The following is a 20185-nucleotide window of genomic DNA, read 5'->3' on the forward strand; positions in this document are numbered from 1 at the left end:
ATTTTTGTCATTTTTTGCTGGATTTTTGGCATTTTTTGCTGGATTTTTGTCATATTTTTGCTGGATATTTGTGATTTTTTTGCTGGATTTTTGTCTTTTTTTTTGCTGGATTTTTGTCTTTTTTTTTTGCTGGATTTTTGCACTTGCTGGATTATTGTCACTTTTTTGTTGGATTATTGTCACTTTTTTGTCACATTTTTTGCTGCTCTATTGTCACTTTTGCTTGATTTTTGCCATTTTTTTTTGCTGGATTTTTGTCATTCTTTTGCTGGATTTTTGTCATTTTTTTGCTGAATTTTTGTCATTTTTTGCTGAATTTTTGTCATTTTTTGCTGGATTTTTGTCATTTTTTTGCTGGATTTTTGTCATTTTTTTTGCTGGATTTTTGTCATTTTTTGCTGGATTTTTGTCACTTTTTGCTGGATTGTTGTCATTTTTTTGCTGGATTTTTGTCACTTTTTTGCTGGATTTTTGTCACTTTTTACTAGATTTTTGTCTTTTTTTTTGCTGGATTTTTGTCAATTTACATCCTCATTTTCTTCTTGTATTTTGTCGCCATTTTGAAGAAGCTTTTAGATTTGGAGAATTTGGAGAACAGGAGAAAACATGTTCAGTGATGACAAATTTGTGGAAAAAAAAAGTTTAACATAATGACCCCTATTTGAGCTCTGTGGCCCTCGTGGAAGAGCCTTTGCCACTGCCAGACTGGTGGTGGGACTCATTTAAAAGGGGGGTCTGGGGGTCCTTCCTCACAGATCTTTTTTATTTTAATGGTGCATTTTAACAGACCAATAGGTACGTATTTTTTCCCAGTGTCACTCAATGAAAATGGCTCAGACCTTGTTTAGACCTACAACCTGCTGGGCCCCTAGGTTTAGCCCTTGTAAACCCCTGCATTAATCCGGCCTTGATTGCGAGTAGTACTTGAAATAATCTAAAGAAGTGCTAATAAAGCATGTACTGCTGTTTCATTTTTGTGGAATGTAAGATTTTACTTAAAAGGTGCATCTGGAAGAAGCTAGTTTGGACGACTGAACTGATTTGCTTGTCTAGTTTAAGAGAGCTGCCCAACATGACGCCTCACAGATGGACGAGCATAAGGAGCGAGTGGGCCAGGCAAAGCTATATCTGCAGCATTAAAATTACCAAATAATGCAACCTCGGTTTTCTTTTCATTGAGATTTAAGAAATTTTGTGCCGTCCAGTTTTCTAAGTCTTGCAGACAATTTAGAAAGGTTTGGAACGAGGTTGATATAAAGGGCAGATAGACTCGAATATCATCTGCAAAGCAATGAAAAGAAAGCTTGTAAACTAATAAAGTAGTTGGTTTCATCCAATGGCTGCTGGCTGCTCTGCTTTGTGACGACAACACTAGAGGCCGCCAATGCTGTAGTACCTCCATATCGCCGCTAGTCTCTCATTGGAATGCACTGCGCTTTAGAGACGTTAAAAACAACTTTAGAGCCTGGTTTCTAATTTTCTTTAACTTTCTACAGCGAGATATTCCTCCTGTGATAACGCTGGGTTAGTTAGAATTTTTTTTTTTTTTAGAAATCTCGTACTAATGAGGGTCGGACTGTTAGCATTGGAGCAGCGTGAACTACACGTCACACAAGGGCCGAGTCTACAGTGAAGGTCCCGCCCTTATGTCCTTTTTAGAAACATGTATCATCAGAGCTGGGGAGGGGGATTCTGTAAACTTGCCTATTATTTTTAGCGGTCTGTGGTTTCATTCTTGCTCCAAATAAGTGGTGCTTGCTGTGCTGCGGTGCTAAAGAAGAAGACGGATTCACCTTCTTCTTCTTTAGTTTATTGCCGGGTGGCAACTATCAGTTTACCTACTATACCGTGTGCAAGTCGGGATGCTAGTTCTGAGTTTCACCCATAGATATATTATATTAATAGACCGTCATTACTCACTCATTTCACAAAATAACTACGTTCAAGGGGGAAATCATGGCGGATTTACAGACTCCTCCTCCCCAGCTCTGACGAAGCATGTTCCTAAAAAGGGCATAAGGGCGGGATCTTCACTGTAGACTCAGCCCTTGTGTGACGTGTAGTTTGTGCAGCTCCAATGTTAACAGTCCGGCCCTCATTAGTATGAGATTTCGAAAAATTTCATATGAAAACCAGCCTGGTTTCTTTATTGTAGCTAACTCGGCATTATCACAGGAGGAATATCCAGCTGTAGAAAGTTTAAGAAAATTAGAAACCAGGCTTTAAAGTTGTTTTTAACGTGTCTAAAGTGCAATGCTTTCGAATGGGAGGCTAGCAGCGATATGGAGGGACTACAGCAACGGCGGCCTCTAGTGTCGTCACAAAGCAGAGCAGCCAGCAGCCATTGGTTTCATCCATTTTTTGCCATTTTTTCTTCATAAACTGCCTTATCTTAGGAAAAGTTTGGCAACTTTATTTATAACGCACTTTAAAACAGCTAAGTTGACCGAGCTACAAAGGTAAAACAGAGCTCATTAAAGCTCATTAAACACTGATAAAATGTCAAAATCTCAGGCTGTGTCGAAGGCAAAAGTGAACAAGTGCGTTTGAAGAAGAGATTTAATAACAGGCTCAGAGGAGGCCTGTCTGATGAGCAAAAGTTTCTAAATATTATCTCTGTAGTTTTTTCCCCTCTTCACCTGCAGCGTCTTGCCTTAATGAAGATGTTATGACCTGGAAAAGCTTTGAAACTAACCCTAAACTAACCCTAAAAACCCATTACTAATTTACCGCCGCACAAATCACAGAGGTTTGATTCAGTTCTATTTTGTGATTCCATCTGTGTGTCCTCTTTCACCTCCTCGCTCGATTCTCGTCCCTGGCAGCGCCGCAGCTGTAGCGCCGCGCCCGCCGTGACTAAAACAGGCCATAAAAAGCGGTCAATAGCGGTTGACTCCGGTGAACCGCGTGCGTCGGAGCTCGTATAACACCTGCCCGGCGCAAACAGGCTCCGGGCCAGGCAGGAGCTAATCCCGCGCGCCCCCGGAAATGCCCGGCTCACAGCACCGCAGTCAAACACACGCGGGCAGGGGAGGAGCGCTCAATAATATCACGCCGTAAAGCCACCGCTGTGCAGAGGAGAGAGGAAGACGCCCGCAGGAAGCTGTTCTCTGCTCCAGATACTGCTACTACTACTACTACCACTGCTACTCCTGCTGCTGCTCGGTCTGTCTTTGGTTATTTTACACAAAGAAGGCCCAGTGCTCTTATTCAGGATTTTTAAAATGATTCGAAACGGCATTGACTTTTCACACTTTCACTTAAAATGAAGCTGTTTAGTCAATAAAAAAGACAGGTTTCTCTGCTCATAAAGAACCTAGTTAACCCGAGAGTGAAGTACAGTGGTGTGCAAAAGTATGGGCACCCCTTTAAAGAGGGGGTATTATGCTTTTTTCAATCACATAGCATCAGTCTATAGCACACTACAATGATGCTGAAACCTTCTGTTGGTCTGTAAATGCAGTAAATTAGAATAACTGCCTTGTATAAAATTGCTCTCTCAAAATGGCTGTAGTGAATGTCTTGAAATAGGCCTCTGTCTCTTTAAGAACCTCTGAACCTTTCAGACACGCCCCCTCCACACGCTGTCTGTGGCATCAGTGGGGAGGGGGTTCTGCTGAGGAGCAGTGGTTGGTTACTCGGCTGGTGACGAAAGCTCGGAGGCGTCTCCAGGAGGTGGGGGCGTTCCTAGGAGGACTCAGGCAAACCTGTCCCTAAAATGGCCGCCATCAGAGTTTTCACAGATTACTCAAAAATACGAGAATGTGCCAAGGCAACACTTCAGGCATGTTTTTAATGAGGGAATGACATAATAACATGATGTAAAGCTTGAAAAAGTCGATTTTGCATTATACCCCCCCTTTGACTTTTCCACATATTGCCACACAATGGACCATAAACATACATATATTTAATTGAAAATGTATGTGAAAGACACACACTAAGTGACACACAATTGTGAAGTGAAATGAAATTCATACATGATTTAGATTTTTTGTTTATGAATAAAAAAAACTGAAAAGTGTGATGTGCAAAAGTATAGGCCCCTTTCCTTTAAGAGCAACCACTTGCCTTCAGAAGTTGCCTGGTGATTTCTGAATGATCACATGTTGACCCACTGACTAAATAGAGTCTACCTGTGTGTAATCTAATGCCAGTTCAAATACAGCTGCTCTGTGATGGTCTCAGAGGTCTGTTTAGAGACTATTGTGGAGCAGAAGCATCATGAAGTCCAAGAACACACCAGACAGGTCCGGGATAAAGCTATTGAGAAGTATAAAGCTGGGTTAGGTTATAAAAAGATTTCCAAAGCTTTGAACATGTCTCAAAGTACAGTTAAATACACCATCCAGGCTAGAGTAAGCCATAAGCAAAACATAACAAGTCAGTTTACTGTTTGCCAGAGGCCTTCTGTTAAAAATGCCACTCTGTAATAAAGGCCAGATTTGTGCCGTGTACGACTAATAGTTGTTCTGTGGACAGTTTCCCCCACCTGAGCTGTGTCTCTCTGCAGTTCATCCAGGGTCATCATAGGCTTCTTGGTAGCAGCTGTGGTCAGTGCTGTCCTTGTTCGGTCAGTAAGTTTAGGAGGACGGCCAGGTCTTGCAGTGATGCCAGACTCTTTCCATTCCGGAGCAGAGTCGCTGCTCCTTCACGTCGAAAGGAGCAGCTGAGGTGGCTCAGGCATCTGTTTCGGATGCCTCCTGGTCGCCTCCCGCGGGAGGTGTTCCAGCCATGTCCTATTGGGAGGAGGCCTCATGGAAGACCCAGGACACGCTGGGGGGACTATGTCTCCGAGCTGGCCTGGTGTCGCCTCAGGGTCCCCCTAGAACAGCTGGAGGAGGTGTGAGTGGATCAGGAAGTCTGGGCATCTCTGCTGAGACTGCTGCCCCCGTGACCCGGCCCCGGATAAAGCGGAAGAAAATGGATGGATGGATGGATGGATGGATCTTGGGGGACAGAAGTTCTATGCTGGAGGGCCAGATTTGGGTCCCCCGGGCCTGACGTTGCCTATCCCTGATCTATGGTCTCATAAAGGTGTCCAAAAGTGGTGACAATATTCAAAAAACATGTGTGTGATGTTGGACTTTCAGCCATAAAAATAATACGTCCGGTTTGTTAATCCAATCACTGTCAAATAATGATCATGGAAAAACATTTTTAGCCCCTGCCTGAACCTGAACGCAACCTATTGTCCTTGGAGCACCCTAAAGGCCACCTGGATGGAAAGTAAAGGCGCCGTGTTAGCCACCGATTCAGCTGCTGGGTCAATGAAAGATCAAATGCGCATTAATATGAACTTTTTCCCCCCATAAAAAGTTGCACCTTTAACCTTAGAGCTGGAATGAATGTTCCAAGACCCAGTGTTGCAGGATCCGATGTGTGAATGAAGTCTCCAGTCAAGGTTTCAAAACTCTACTGCGATGGAAAATTCCTGGACGACTGTGACATTCTCTGATTCACGATTGAGATTACAACCGCCAGCCTGTTTACCGAACGCCTCACTTAACCTCTCTGTCTACTCCCGAACAGCTTTTCCTCAAACACGAGTCACGGAAGCCTCGCCGCCTGCGTCCCTTTAATTCGGGCTAACAGCCGAGTCTCCTGGCAGTACACAGCCGCCGCGACTCCGCCATCACAGCAACCCGGTCCCACCCGCTCCGTCTAGTTACTCATTCATGAAAAGGCAAAAACAAGGACAAATCTCTCGGAGCGTGTCCCAGCTCCGCGCTCCGCCATGAATCAATAAACAGAAATAAAGGGGCTTTTCTTGTCTGGCGGCCGCCCCCCCCCCTCTCCTTACCTCTGTGTATCGGACATAACTTAAAAAAAAAGAAAAAAACGGGTGATTTGCAAAGATCGTCTGGCAGCTTTTTCACCAGGTTATGAATTATCCGCGTTTCCCGAAAAAAGAAGCATCTGAGCGCCTCCCAAGTTTGAATCGATGAAGCCGCGAAAGCATGAAAAACAAATACTCCGGCGCCGCGCATCCCAAAAGAGGATAATCAGCGGCACTTAGCCTCCGAAACAATCGCTTTATCCCCGCTTTGTGTGTGATAGACTGTACGATCCCAACGCCGGAGTTAATAGACGACATTTAAATGCATAGGAAAACTTGTAATTTGCAAGTTTTACGGCTTGTTTTTGCATTTATTACAACAATAACAGATCACACAGGCCCCGGTTCCGTTCCAGAGAGCCGCTTGATGCCGTTATGTAACTTACGAGCAGAGCGAAATGGAGCCGATAAGGCCGCCATATCGCACCAAATTGTAATTCTTTCTACTTCAGAGCGATGTAGAAAAGCAATTAGTAGGAGAACGCCGCCGCAGACAACGGTCGAATATGTTGTCCTGGGTTTATTTGAGGCGTGGAAATAGAAAGGGAACATGGATCAACAGCAAAACGGGAAGCGTCGTCGGGATTATTTCAGCACTCTTCTCGAAAGTGGCTCCACTATCTCTGTTTGCAATAGGCGTTTAGCTTCGCCGTCCTGACACTGAATTGCCTTTGGTCTCTCGCGCTGCTTTCAATCACACACGGAGACTGTGTGCTCTGTGTGGAGCAGTAATTGATCGGCCAACCTTTGGCAAACTTGCTACCTACCGGAAAGAGTTGTAGCTACTGTTTTAGGAATTTCTCACACTGACCTTGTACTCTTTGGTTGCCATTAAGCTGAGCTACAGCTGATAGAAGCCAATAATAGAGCCAGCCAGCCATCCATTCATCCATCTCCACTTCCACTTTTCCGTTGCCGGGTCGTGGAAGCTGTTGGAGCCTCCCAAATCACATTGCACCAGCCCCTCATAGCTCCTCCTGCAGGTGGTGGGTCCACAGAAGGACGGCCTCATGGTTTAAACCGGGCCTGTTGGTCTCTCATAACCGGCTTCTGAACCGCTCTTTGTCTGGCCCGTCACTGAGGACCTGTTTGCCCTGGGAGACCCTACCAGGGGCACGAAGCTCCCGACAACAGAGGCCCCAGAATAATTTGGGCGCTCAAACCCCTCCACCAGGTTAAGGTGGTGGTTCCAGGTGGGGATAATACAGTCAAAGACGCGATATTCAGCTGCTTATGAGCTATATGGATAGTTAGCCCAATGTTCCAGCTGAGGTCTCAGTTGTATTATTGTGTTATTGCTTATTTTGATTACTTGTTTGGGGAAACGCATTCCCCCACCTTTCAGTGTTTCATGGTAAAGGATCTGGTAACTTGAAGGATCAGGCAAAGATTAGAGATGATGTAATGGTGTTCAATGAAGTTCCGGTGACTGTTTTGGTCTGTTCGATGAATCCATCACATCAGTCCAAAACTGTTCCCAAAACTACTCATTTACAAGTGAAGCACTGCAATAATCGTAGTTGTAGTGTAGCCCTTGTAGGATGGAAAGCATGGCAGCAAAGTGTTATACAATCACTCCACATACAGTGATGTTCAGCTACATATAGCCACGGCTGCCCTTTGGGACAGAGCGACAGAAGTGCGGCTGAACACATCTGGGCCAACGAACCCTCCACCGACCACTACTGTTAATTCACTCACATGTTAATCATCCTGGACTATTGTATATGGTCCAAACCAAAATACATTTTCTGAATTGTTGCTATTGTTTAAAGTAACAGGCCACAGTTCTTCCATACTGAGATTTGTTCTTACCTGAGGTTAGATGAGTTGATACGAACCTGTCTGGTCTTTGTGCCCGTGGAAGAGCATGGAAGCTTCCAACTTCACACCCGTTTGGAGCTATAGGACTTTAGGCCAAATGCTAACAACAGAGCGCACACACAAAGACCGGACAGGTACGCATCAACTCATCTAAGCTCAGGTGAGAACAGATCTCAGTATGAAAAAACGGTGGCCTTTTCCTTTAAACCAGGTGTGGGCAACATCAGGCTCCCAGGCTAAATCTGGCAATACGAGCCTTTCAGCAATACTTCCAATATTTATTCACTGAAATTGTAAGGAAACACTATCCACGTCATGGGAATGTTTTTTTTTTTAAATCAATATATCAACAAACGCTATATTCAACAATCATTTGTGAGGAAAGCACAGTATTTTCCATTCTGTACAAAAATGTCTATTGTTGTTTGGGTCGTGGCTCAACATTAAAGAGTCATGATGGTTCCAACACCATGAATTAATGATCAAAAGTATTTTAAAAAACTGCAATATTGTCAATTCCTTTCAAATTTGTCCAGAAAAACAATCCTATTTGGGTCTATACAATGAGCTCAAAATGTGTTTATGTATGAGCTTTCTTTACAGGCTATGTACTTGTACTATTATATTAAGCCTGAGCAATATCATATCACCGTCATGTACGGCAGACGATAAAGTGACTAACGTCGTCACCCTGGGGAATTGCGTCCCTCTGCTCTTTGACTCTTCACATACGCTCGAACCTGCAGCTGAATGACGGAGCGGGGGAAATCATGAACTCAGCAGGCGTCCGCCCCCCCCCCTCGCCCGCGCGTTTGACGATGTTTACTTCAGACATATCAGACGGCGCGCTGCACTTTGTTGGCTCTACATTAGTTGTTGTGTAACTTCAAAGCGGGCTGTGTGAGGTGACACGCCGCGTGCTGCTGCCGCTGCTGAATAATGAATGAGGGACATAATGGAGCTGAAGCATGTCCTCTCAGGTTCAGTCTAATCAATGACAACACGCACGGCGGCACGACTCTTTCCTCTGCACCAGAACAGGCTGTTGTGCGCGCCCGTCCCGAGGGTCTGCCAGTGAGGCACCTCCATACGACAACATTCAACTGATGAAGCCACTGCTAACTTTGTGTCCTGCTTTTGTCACGTCTGTCATAGATTAAATGTGGTACGCAATGACTACACTGGAACGAAATAGTCCCTATAGCTGAGAAAATGACTTGAATGAAGAGAATTCAAAGTCATGGTCTATTTTTAAGCTATTATCTTACTTAAGACAATTTTTCCATTCGAATCATGAGAATAGTCGCAATTTTCACGTCAGAAAGGTTGAATTATTCATGTAATGTACTGTAATGGTCTCTGCAAATGGGTGAATACTTATGATCTCCAGTTTCAAAAGGCAGATCCTTCAACTTTAATAACCCATGTGAAGTACATATGTTCATGCCTCGCTGTGTTTTTCACCTTCACTGACGACTCAGGCACCGAAGCTTTAAGTCCAAGCCTGTAAAAAATATCTGTGCTATATCATCTTTATGTGACTAATAAAACTTTCAGAAAACCTTTAGCAAAAAATAAGAAAAAACACCCATTTTATCAAGACTCATATCGGATTTTATAATAGGTTTAATGGTGTTATTACTACTGTATTGGATTACGTGTACTTTTAAAGCAGTACAAAGTAACTTGTTTACCTTAATAAATCCTTTCTGTAGTCCCTCTGGGGGTAATACAAGTGTTAATGGGATGATTGGGGGTCAATTGCAACTTCGCTGCCGCCGGACCGGAGTCGCCAATACACACTTATGGAATCACGAAGAAGAAGCTAACAGGCTAACGGGCAAAGCTAACTGCGGGCTAGCGCCACTTTAAACAGTATTTACAGCCGAGTTTGAGTGAATTTTTTTTTCCCATTGTGTTATTTGATGTACAGTATCCCTCAGTCCCTTCGCCTTTTCTGTCAGCGTAGTATTTACTCTCACGGACAATAAGTTAAAAAATTGCAACTTGCTACGACACCTGCAGATGCGCTTATGGCCTGTAGGGACAAGAGTTACTTATTACTGCTTTAACAGTACTTGGTTGTCAATACCAATACCTGAACGATACTTTTTCCGATACCTGCTAAATTATTGGTGAGATAGAACCAGAAAACGGAACAATAATTTATTCCTTTCCTTCCATTTAATTTCTTGTGTATTGTATCTATATATGTATATGTTTGTGGTGAAACAACCAAGGAAGTTCTCTTAATGACAAAAGGGCAGACACACATTTTTATTCATTTTTAAATTCCCCGATTTCCTCTCATTTTTTACCTGCTTTTGCTCGTTTTATTTTCTTCAATGCCAGTAAACCTTTTTTTCAATATCGTACTGGTATCATTTAACGGTGCCCAGCCCTGCGGTGTGTTTCCTGCTGCTGTCGTGCGGTGCGACAAAACATTCAAAGCAGGCCTTTATTAAGAAACCTATTAACAGTCGACATGTGATTCATCAACCAGGAAGAACTCTAAGGTTTAGTATTCAATAAACAGCTGAAAGTGAAGCTTATTTTCGTAGTTTTGAAACATTTTACCATTTATTTTACTTTGCTAACACACAAATTCTCACATGTCCTGCGGTGCGACGGCTCCTTATTTTGCAGGACTCCACTTTTCTGCTTTTATGTCATTCATCTTATTTGGATAAAGTTATTACAAAAAGCATTTTATTCTCTATAAAATCTAAAACCCTCAGTAAAAGGCCTGTTGTGTTCAAAGACCCGGAGATGACAGACTCTCCCCCGTTGTTGCGTGAGCCTCTCCTGACCCTCCCCTAACCCTCTCTGCTCTTCCCCTTCAGAGGGACACAGCGGGAGACGCCTCGGAGTCGGCTCTACTCAAATGCATCGAGGTTTGCTGCGGCAGCGTTCGCGACCTACGGGACAGGAACCCCAAAGTGTCCGAGATCCCCTTCAACTCCACCAACAAGTACCAGGTACAGAGGGTCGATTTGTGCTTTGTGTTTTGTCTGACATCACTACAACGTGGCCTCAGCTCTGCCGTGTTTCCCAAGCATTTCCATTCACGAATACTGACATGTTTGGTATCGGAATCCCCCCGACAACGCTCCAAATATGGTCATTTCCTTGGTGGAAGACGGCAGCCGCAAAAGTCCACGGGGATTTACACACGCAAACTCACATGATACAAAACGTTTGGCCCATTTTCACTCCACTCTTGCAACAACATCGCCATTTTAGTGAACAATATTGTGATGTTTTTTGTTTGTTTTATTTAGAGGGGTTTTTCAATATTTCAATATACAGTATAACTCTTTGCCTGATTTATTGAGTTTTTTGGGGGAATTTGTTTTAAAGAGGGGGTATTATGTTTTTTTCATACACATAGCACCAGTCTATATCACACTACAATGATGACGAAACCTTCTGTTGGTCTGTAAATGCAGTAAATTAGAATAACTGCCTTGTATAAAATGTCTCTCTCAAAATGGCTGTAGTGAATGTCTTGAAATAGGCCTCTGTCTCTTTAAGAACCTCTGACCCTTTCGGACACGCCCCCTCCACACGCTGTCTGTGGCATCAGTGGGGAGGGGGTTCTGCTGAGGAGCAGTGGTTGGTTACTCGGCTGGTGAAGAAAGCTTGGAGGCGTCTCCAGGAGGAGGGGGCGTTCCTAGGAGGACTCAGGCAAACCTATCCCTAAAATGGCCGCCATCAGAGTTTTTACAGATTACTCAAAAATACATGAATGTGCCAAGGCAACGCTTCAGGCATGTTTTTAATGAGGGAATGACGTAATAACATGATGTAAAGCTTGAAAAATCGATTTTACATAATACCCCCCCTTTAAAACAGATTTTATTCTAGCTTAAAGTGATCTCTAAGCTTGCAAAGTGATTTTTATATTCAATCAGATAGTACTTTTAAACTCCGTGCATAAGCATAATACTAGAATGGCATCCAATAGTCATATAGTAACACAACATCCTCAAACTAATTTCATGAAGAAAACTGTTCTCTATAGAGCTATATCTACATGTTTTTATATTTGTTTTTTAAATACTGCATACATATATTTTTGTATGAACATGTAAATGCTGTTTGGACCCAGAAAAACTCGCTGACTGCTTATCGCTTTCAGCTGCTCTCAGGTTCCAAATATATAAACAAAAAAAAGTGAGGAGCGAGTGAGAAACGTCATCCCCTAACCTCAAGGTTTGGAACAGAAATGTTTGGACTCCGAGTTTGCAAAAATGAGGAAAGCAGCAACAAAATTTCAAGCATAAATGATCCAACTCCCTCCCTGTTCCCCTGACCGGCTGGATCACAGGAAAGCTCGTCTCATTGGTCAAAGTGATATCCCAGGGATTCTGAGATCAGCAAAGGGCGGGACTTAAGAAGAAATATAATAATTTAATATATTTCTTACGAAACATCCAATTGCAGGCCCAGATGGTCAATTATACACAAGCTATTACATTTGTAAAACATTGAAACTTACTGTCACTTTAAACTAGATTACCTACTATGTCAACAAAATATAATTTATTTGGCAAAAACATAGGACATTTTGGGCATTTTTACACGTAAGAAGCAAACATAAAATGACAGAAAACATTCATGTCGGTAATCCACAGCAAAAGTATCCAATTGATTCCTCAAAATCCTCGTTTTCCTCCTTCACCTGCTGCGTCTCAGTGTTTCCTTCTGTGATGAGATTAATGGCAGTATTGCAGCGATCCCCTTTGGAGCAGGTGACTCTCCCTGAGCCGTTGCAGTTTCAAACATTCAGGCACGGCACGTCTTTACATCTCATCTCTTAAACATGTGCACATCAAAAATAGAGCAGGCCCTGGCGCTGGTGCCACCGAGGTCTTCCAGGCTTTTAGGCGGCTGCCGTACAAGGCTGTGAACCGGAGGAGCTGCACCTAATGCTCCTTTAGTCGCTGCTGACAGGAGACGAGGGAGCCGCCTTTTCCCTCCACTCAGCTTTCTACAGTGTGGATTTACGAGCAAACATCTTTAAATCTGATAAACAGGCAAAGCATTCAGACTGGCTACTTCTACTGGCAATACAAAAATGAACACCGACTCCCCGGCAACGCTGTGATGATGTTCTAGAGAAGCACCGTCCCATACTGGAAACAAATACTGAACCGATATCCGTTTTGGGTCTATAAAGCCCTTATAGTCGCTTCAACAGACTTCAAACAATATATTGAACGTTTTTTCAGAGGGATTTTTTTTTTTATATCTAATTCCTAGCCTGATTTATTCAGCTTTGAACCCCAAAAAACAAGGCAGAATTTGAGTTTTTACAGATTTTTTCACTTATGATTAGTTTATTGAACAACTAAACAAGATCCAAAATCCTCTCAGAAAAATACATCAATAAAATAAAACCATAAATTTTAATCTGGCTCAATCCATTATTTAGATTTTGTTGCCCAAAATAAAGAATAACTGATCCTGCACAAGTTGTGATGATCAGATCAATATTGTGAGTTGTTTACATCAGTGGTTTCCCATTGAGTCGTTCATTTATACTCCCAGTAACCCCTACAACGAGGATCTTGCCAATAAGGCACCAAATAAACTAAGATTATTCAGTATTATTCAAAATCCCTGTACCCCCGGTTGGGAAAACACTGGTTTATGTGACCCAATAGTCATGTGGCAAAGTGCAGAAAAGTCCCATGATCCGGATATTTTCCCATTACATTTTACTAATAGAAAACTCCTTGATATGTAACATCTTGCAAATTCTTTTGAATAGAGTAAATTGTTATTAACCCAGAGGATTGTTGGATTGATGAGGTGATCTCGACTCTCCGGACTTTAGGACTGGCTGCTCTATAGGGGGTCGGCTTGTCACGATAGTAATTTTTGAAGTTTGATATATTGTGGCAGGAAAATATCACGATAAATGATGTTATTGACACTAAAGCATAAAAATGGGATTATATTATATCCTAAAATACCACATTAGGTGCAATGAAGAATATTGTAAAAATCAAAGTTTTACAAAGAAAAAAATAGGGGGAAAATACAAATTAAAGTACAGACGATAAATATTGAGCCCAAACATGTATCTGTTATTTACTGAACTATAAGTCGATGTAGATACAGACGGCATCTCGTCAAAGAAGGGGGCGTGGCTTCGCCGAGGGGGAAAATAGAATCTTTAGAGAAACACAATTTTCCCTCTTTTTAGCCATTTTCTGGTGGAATATGAACTTATTTATCACACATAAGTAAAGTCAAGTGTGAATCTGGCCCATATGGATATTTTCTCACAGCAGATTGTTCAGTAGAAGTGAAAAAAACGGCAGTTGTAGCAAGCGCTAGCTAACCGTTAGCATTAGCCCGATGCTAACATGTAGCATGAAGTTAGCATTCTCCATTATTCATGTATTTATGGGCTGTTGAACCACTTTGCTCCTCCCCTTGTCTTTGTTCCTTTATTCAGTAGAAACTATATTCATAATTCAGCATTTGTTACAGTAGTTTTTGAATAATTAGACCAAAAATGACCATATATGGGCGATTCCAGAAATGCCGTCTGTATCTATAGCGAATATTGTGACAGCCCTATACTAAGGGGTCCCTGTACCAAGCGTTTGCTCAAGTGCAGTAGTGAATCAGCGGCAGCTTCATTTGCATATTCTGTCATTTATATATCATATTTGCTTCTCTTATGTTGCAATTGTCGATCAGGCACAACACCCACGATTACTACGGGCGATGCTATTCCCCTTTCTTGCACTCTTTATTTAGCACCAGGCTTGATCAATGACCCCCTAAGTTGTGACAAACAAATAGATTTACTTTTTACACACATTGCAGAAGTCTCCGTTTAACACTGGTTGGCTTAGGTGAGACGGTTCAAGTTTAAGCTGCAGGCTGAAAAACATTTTTATTCACCCGATTGGCCCTACGATAAGAGGCGGGAACTTCCCCCTGAGTGTGTATTGGAGACATAATAACCTCACTGTATCTGACCCCTTGAATCAGCCGTATTATGATGCAGACCGCGTCTTCTGGGCGTGTGGAATGAGTCGGTTTCACGTGGAGAGAACGTCTCCCTCCGAGAACATGAACATTTAATAACCCTCTTCTGCATATTTATTTAAGCCTGTGTAAATATTAGCACTCGGCTGAGAGCGGGTTAGTTCTGATCCACTCTGTTTGCAGCAGGATTCCGCTTCTCGTACAAGCGGATAATTGTTTTTTTTGACATGAAAATGAGCAGCGGTAATGAGTAAATGTGTTTGTCGACGACTACAGAGAAAATGTAGGTAAGTAAATGTAGTAAACGTGTGCGCTCTTATTGGTTTTAACAGGTTTTACCGACTTAAAGAAGTACTGTATGTAAGTGCTTTATTGGGGTTTGTCCTGAGCCGCCATTGTTGTTTTTGGAAGTAGGGAAAACTGGAGAACCTGGAGGAACCTCTGCTGACTGCCTTCAGTGCTCCTCTGAAACGTTGCTCCACCTCCTGGGTTTGCCCCTGTTTCAGAGCGTGGTGTCCTGCACTGGTCAGCTCCACCTCCTCCTTCCTCTTCCTCCTGCACAGCTCCCTCCACTCCTTCTTGTGACGCCTCCACTGTGCTGCAGGCGTGGGGGCTCTTGGTGCTTTTCTCAGTGTTTCAGAAGAAGAAAGTGTTAGCTGTTTGTTTACTTAAAAAAAAAATCTGTTTCCTTAATGGCCAGCAAGGACTCGCTACAGCAAAAAATCCCACAAAAAAATCCCACAAAAACTCAGCAAAGATGCACAAAAACATCCTCTATGACAATGTGGGACACAGGTTCGCAGAAAAAGGCAAAACCGCTGCCGCTTGTTTACGCACCGCCGAGACATCATGCAAAATGTTGAATTTTTTACCACGCTACAAAGTTGTTCCCTCGTGAAATATCATACCTTGAGTAGTATTTGACTTCATTCATGTGGTCTTGATTAATCCTGTCTTCTACTGCTGAAGATCCGATAGGGGAACACTCATGTTGTTTTTAAAGGCCACAAAAAGCTGTATTCTAGTTTCCAACTCGCTATTTAGCACCTGTCTGGATATGGGCTCATCACAGATTTTGCTGCAGGAGTCTTGCACTTGCACTAGCCATTCCGCCATTGCTCTGCCAGATCGGAGGCTAAGCAGGGAAGGGCCTGGTCGGTACTTGGAACCTTCACGGCCCCGTCGCTCCTCCGGCAGGGGTCTCCTAGTTATTCCTAAAGTCAACAAAAAGACTCATGGTGAGGCGTCTTTCCAATATTACGGCCCTCGCCTCTGGAACCACCTGAGGAGGAGCTCAGGGCTGCAGAGAACGTTCATGTTTTTAAGAGCAGGCTCAAGACCCACCTTTTAGCTTAGCCTTTAACTGACTAGTCTATTTATTTAGTCCTAATATATGATATATATGGGAGGGTGTGCCTTTGTGATACCTTTTGGTATGAAAAGCGCTTTATAGATAAAGTTTGATTGATTGACTGGTAGCCTCTCTCTGGTCTATCTTCTTGAACAGGCTTGTGAAGCGCAATACAAGACTAAATTGGAGACAAAAGCTGGGATTTTTTTGGTGAATATTCAAGTCCGACCATTTGAGGTGTTCTGCATTGATATAATCAGGCAAAGAAGGCGAGACGCTGCAGGTGAAAACATCTATTTTTCAGTTGTCAATACTGGGACCTAGTTTTGGTGTCCACTGTAATCCAAATATGGTTATTTCCTTTGTGGGAGAGAGCAGTGGAAATAAAAGACAGCAATATACATGAGCATGTGCAGATGTTACAAAACTTTTGGTATTTCCAGCAACATCTCCACTGAAGAAGCTCCTACAGACTCTGAACCTTCTATTCTTGGATTTTTGATGATCTAATTCCAAGCCTGATTTATTGAGCTTTGAACTGCATAATGATTTTCACTAACCTAAACAAGATCCAACGTCCTCTCTGAAAAAGAAATAATTGTCACTAATATCTCAACAAAATAAAACTTGACAATTTTTATGCATAAAGTGCCGTATTTCTTATCTAAACACTTGGAGCACATTATTTCCTCCTATTTATGTCAATGAATCTACAGCAAGAGTTTAAAATTAATCTTGTCCCCGTTCACCTGCAGCTTCTCCTAAAAATCAATGTGAAATAACCAGAAAGATTGGTTCACGGAACACGTCACGTCTCAGTCTCAGTAATTTTCTCTTCGGACCCCGGTAAAATCTTTCATTACGAAATGTCTGAACTGACCTGTTTTTGTGGCCCACTTCTCGGTCCCGAAGCCTGATCAGAAAGTGTCAATTTGCGACATGCTGTTTCCTGAGTCCAAGAGCGCCCGCCAATTTGGAAGCACAGATAGAGCAAGAGCAGACATTTGGGCTTTTTATAGTGTTCGGGGACAGGGCCCTGGCTTCATGAGTGTCCCTGCGGGGCCACCGTAGATGTCCAAACTGTAGTGAGGGGCGCTGAAGGAAAGAATCAGACGTTCTGCTCTCCTCGGTTACTCAGATTATGAACGGAAACAACGCCGATGTTCCCACGTTTCCCACATTTAAGGTGCTGGACGTTTGAGGGAGGCGGCAACTTGGCGTCTTATTGATTGGAGAAATAAAGCTGGAACTTCTCATAAAAGACGATTCACTGCTTAATCATGCATTAGTTGTAAAATAATCACCGCAAATGTTCTGCACTCTCCTGTATCTCCAGCATTTCCGTTTAACAAAGGGTAAGCAGTTTGGCTTTTCACATATTCTCGAGTAAAAGTACAGACACGACTGGCCAAAAGTAAAAGTGGCCCTGTCAAACTATAAAAGTGACAAATCTTTTTAAATAAGTGTTAATAGTCTTCAAAAACAAACATTTTACTCGAATTCACTCGCTGTATAGTACGGCAACACAACGGGGACAAAGTTTCTTCCCTGTTGTGAATCAGTGGCATTTGGCTCTACATCTCCACAGCGCCAAAACCCCAAAAAACTTGGAATTTTTACTTTATATTTCTTTTTTTATGGATTATATTTATCTTTCAAATGTAGCAAAGTAAAAGTAATCATCAATCAACATAAAGTCACTGATATTTTTCTAGTAGTGGAATGAAATTTGTTCTGTCTTTCTTTAGTATGTTGTAAACTCAGACATTTATATGAAAGATCACTGTGCATGCACACTGAAAGTGCAGATGTTTTTGCTGATTTTGAGTAGATTTGGACTAACTTCTTGCCCATGGAATAAGAAAGGTTTTTCTTACCTTTTGCTTTTTACAAATCTGTCTCATTTCATGTGCTTTTGTCTTATTTTCAGCATTCAAGGTTATTTCTCTTACTTTAAGCAAGTGAAGGATTGTAGCATAACGCCAGACTGACTTTATTTATACATATGAAGACAGTCTGGAATTGTGGTAATAGGACGCAATTTCGAAAACGAGACTGAAGCGAACCAATCAATTACAAAGCCACTTATGCTTTGCGTTCACGTCCTCCGCCATGATTGTTTGTCATCCACGCGTGCAGGTGAGTAAATGTTCCGGTGAAAACCCTCAGAGCAGTTGTGGCTTTAAGGACAAGTCCAGCTCATTTAAAAAAAGAAAAGAAGAAAAAAAAGAAGAAAGGGCACTGGTAAAGATCGTTGTGTCGTGGCCGCCATCTTCACTGTTTTGGTTACGGCCCAGAGGATGACGCACCCTTAACTCCCGCCTCCCGTGCTATGATTGGCTCGTCTTGGCTTTGCCGGAGTCAGCGAGATTCAAATCGCACAATTCCAGACCGTATCCCCATGTATCTCTGAACATGGAGTCTGGGTTGTGTTCAAGCCTGCTCAAAATCTGGATGAATTTTCTTAATGCAAGCACCTTTTAAGAAATTTATCCACAGTAAGATTGCCCTTTTTCCAGTGCATCGAATTCTAGCTCAATTTTATGAACTTACAGGCGAGTTTTATAGCATTTCTGTAAAAGTGACCCTGAATAGTGACCTTACAAGTTGTAAAACGTGCCTATAAACTCATCCCTGTGAACATTTGAGATGCGACAAATAGTTTGGAATGAGTTTGACTTCCTCTTTTATTGCTTGTCTAAAAAAAATCAAGCATTTACTGACCTCGATTTATGAAATACAGTCGTTTGCAGTTTCGTCATAAAAAGTGAGCAAATGCTTTCAATTACAGCGTTTTATATAATGAATATAACAGTCACAATAATTAAATTTTAACATTGCGACATATCGATTGACAGCAGGAACTCTGAGACTGTGTTTAAGTGATATTCCGAAGGTCTTTGGTCTTCCTCTAGGCCAAAGAGGAAGGCCAAAGAGGAGATTTCTACTCACATCCTGAAGCTTTAATAAAACTATCCCCCAAATCCATCGTCCCTCTTGCCGCTCTTGTTTCCTGATGTAAAACAGCCATCTCCTCTTGGGCCAGGTGATTGCTGTAGATACTAAAGATCATGTCCGTGTCCTCTGCTCCAGTACAGCCCCGGTTTCTGTTGCCTCCTCTCACTCACAGATATCTGATCCGTGTAGAGAGGCTGTTGATGTGCGCTCAGGCCTGTAATGAAGGCTCTGACCGTGGTACAGGTGCCGCGATATGCCTGCTCTCTCTGTCAGTGCAGGAAGAATACTTTACCTGCAGCGCATTCCCCGAGGACGCTGCCTCCGCGGGCTCTTACTGCCTGATCATCCGACAGTCAAGATACAGCGGGGGAGGGCAAATTATGAGCAGATAAGAAACTTTGAAGGCCAGACACGGCAGGTGAAAACATTGATTATTAAGCAGTCGAGATTTTGGGCTAGTTTTCTCCAACTCAACGTTTACGATGCGTATATTATGACGTTTTGTTTGACTTACCTTTGACTTACTTTTGTCTGAAATCACTCCCAACATGGATGGACTTTGCCGTTTTTCCATATACTATGTTTCCTTCACAATACTGACTTCTATGGTATCCATGAGACGCAAGGAATCCCCCGAACAACATTTTTGTTGCCGTAAAGGTCAGCAGGAATGTATGTGCCTGAGTATATGTTACAAAACTTTAGGATCAGTTTTCTTACAGAAGGTTTCATTCCACTCTTGCAACAGCATCTGCACTTTAGGAGCTCCTATAGACTCCACACTTTACAGGCTTGGACTCAATCCATCCATTTTCTTCTGCTTCATCCGGGGCCGGGTTTTCCCATATTTCCCAATCCACACAGACCCAGAGTGTCCTGGGTCTGGGCCTCCTTCCAATGGGACATGTCTGGAGGTGACCAGGAGGCTCCGAAGCAGATGCCTGAGCCACCTCAGCTGGCTCCTCTCAACGTGATGGAGCAGCAAATCTACTCCGAGCTCCTCACCCTATCTCGAAGGGTGCACCAGCCACCCTGAGAAGGAAACTCATTTCAGCCTCTTCTATCCGCTGTCTTGTCCCTTCAGTCATTACCCAAATCTGATGACCATAGGTGAAGGTAGGAACGTAGATTGACCGATGAATCGAGAGCTTTGCCCCCGGCTCAGCTCCCTCTTCACCACAACAGTCCGATACAGCGACCGC

General features: G+C 42.8%; 1 protein-coding gene across 1 annotated transcript in view; it reads left to right on the forward strand.

Annotated features, from left to right (window-relative positions):
- atp1a2a (ATPase Na+/K+ transporting subunit alpha 2a) overlaps positions 1 to 20185 on the forward strand; it is a 213653-nt gene that overhangs the window by 106413 nt on the left and 87055 nt on the right. The window contains exon 11 of the mRNA XM_079561009.1: positions 10507 to 10641. Within this exon, the coding sequence (XP_079417135.1) occupies positions 10507 to 10641 (135 nt within the window). The remainder of the gene's footprint in view (positions 1 to 10506; positions 10642 to 20185) is intronic.

This window comes from Gobius niger (assembly GCF_951799975.1).
Source record: "Gobius niger genome assembly, chromosome: 8".
Taxonomy (NCBI): domain Eukaryota; kingdom Metazoa; phylum Chordata; class Actinopteri; order Gobiiformes; family Gobiidae; genus Gobius; species Gobius niger.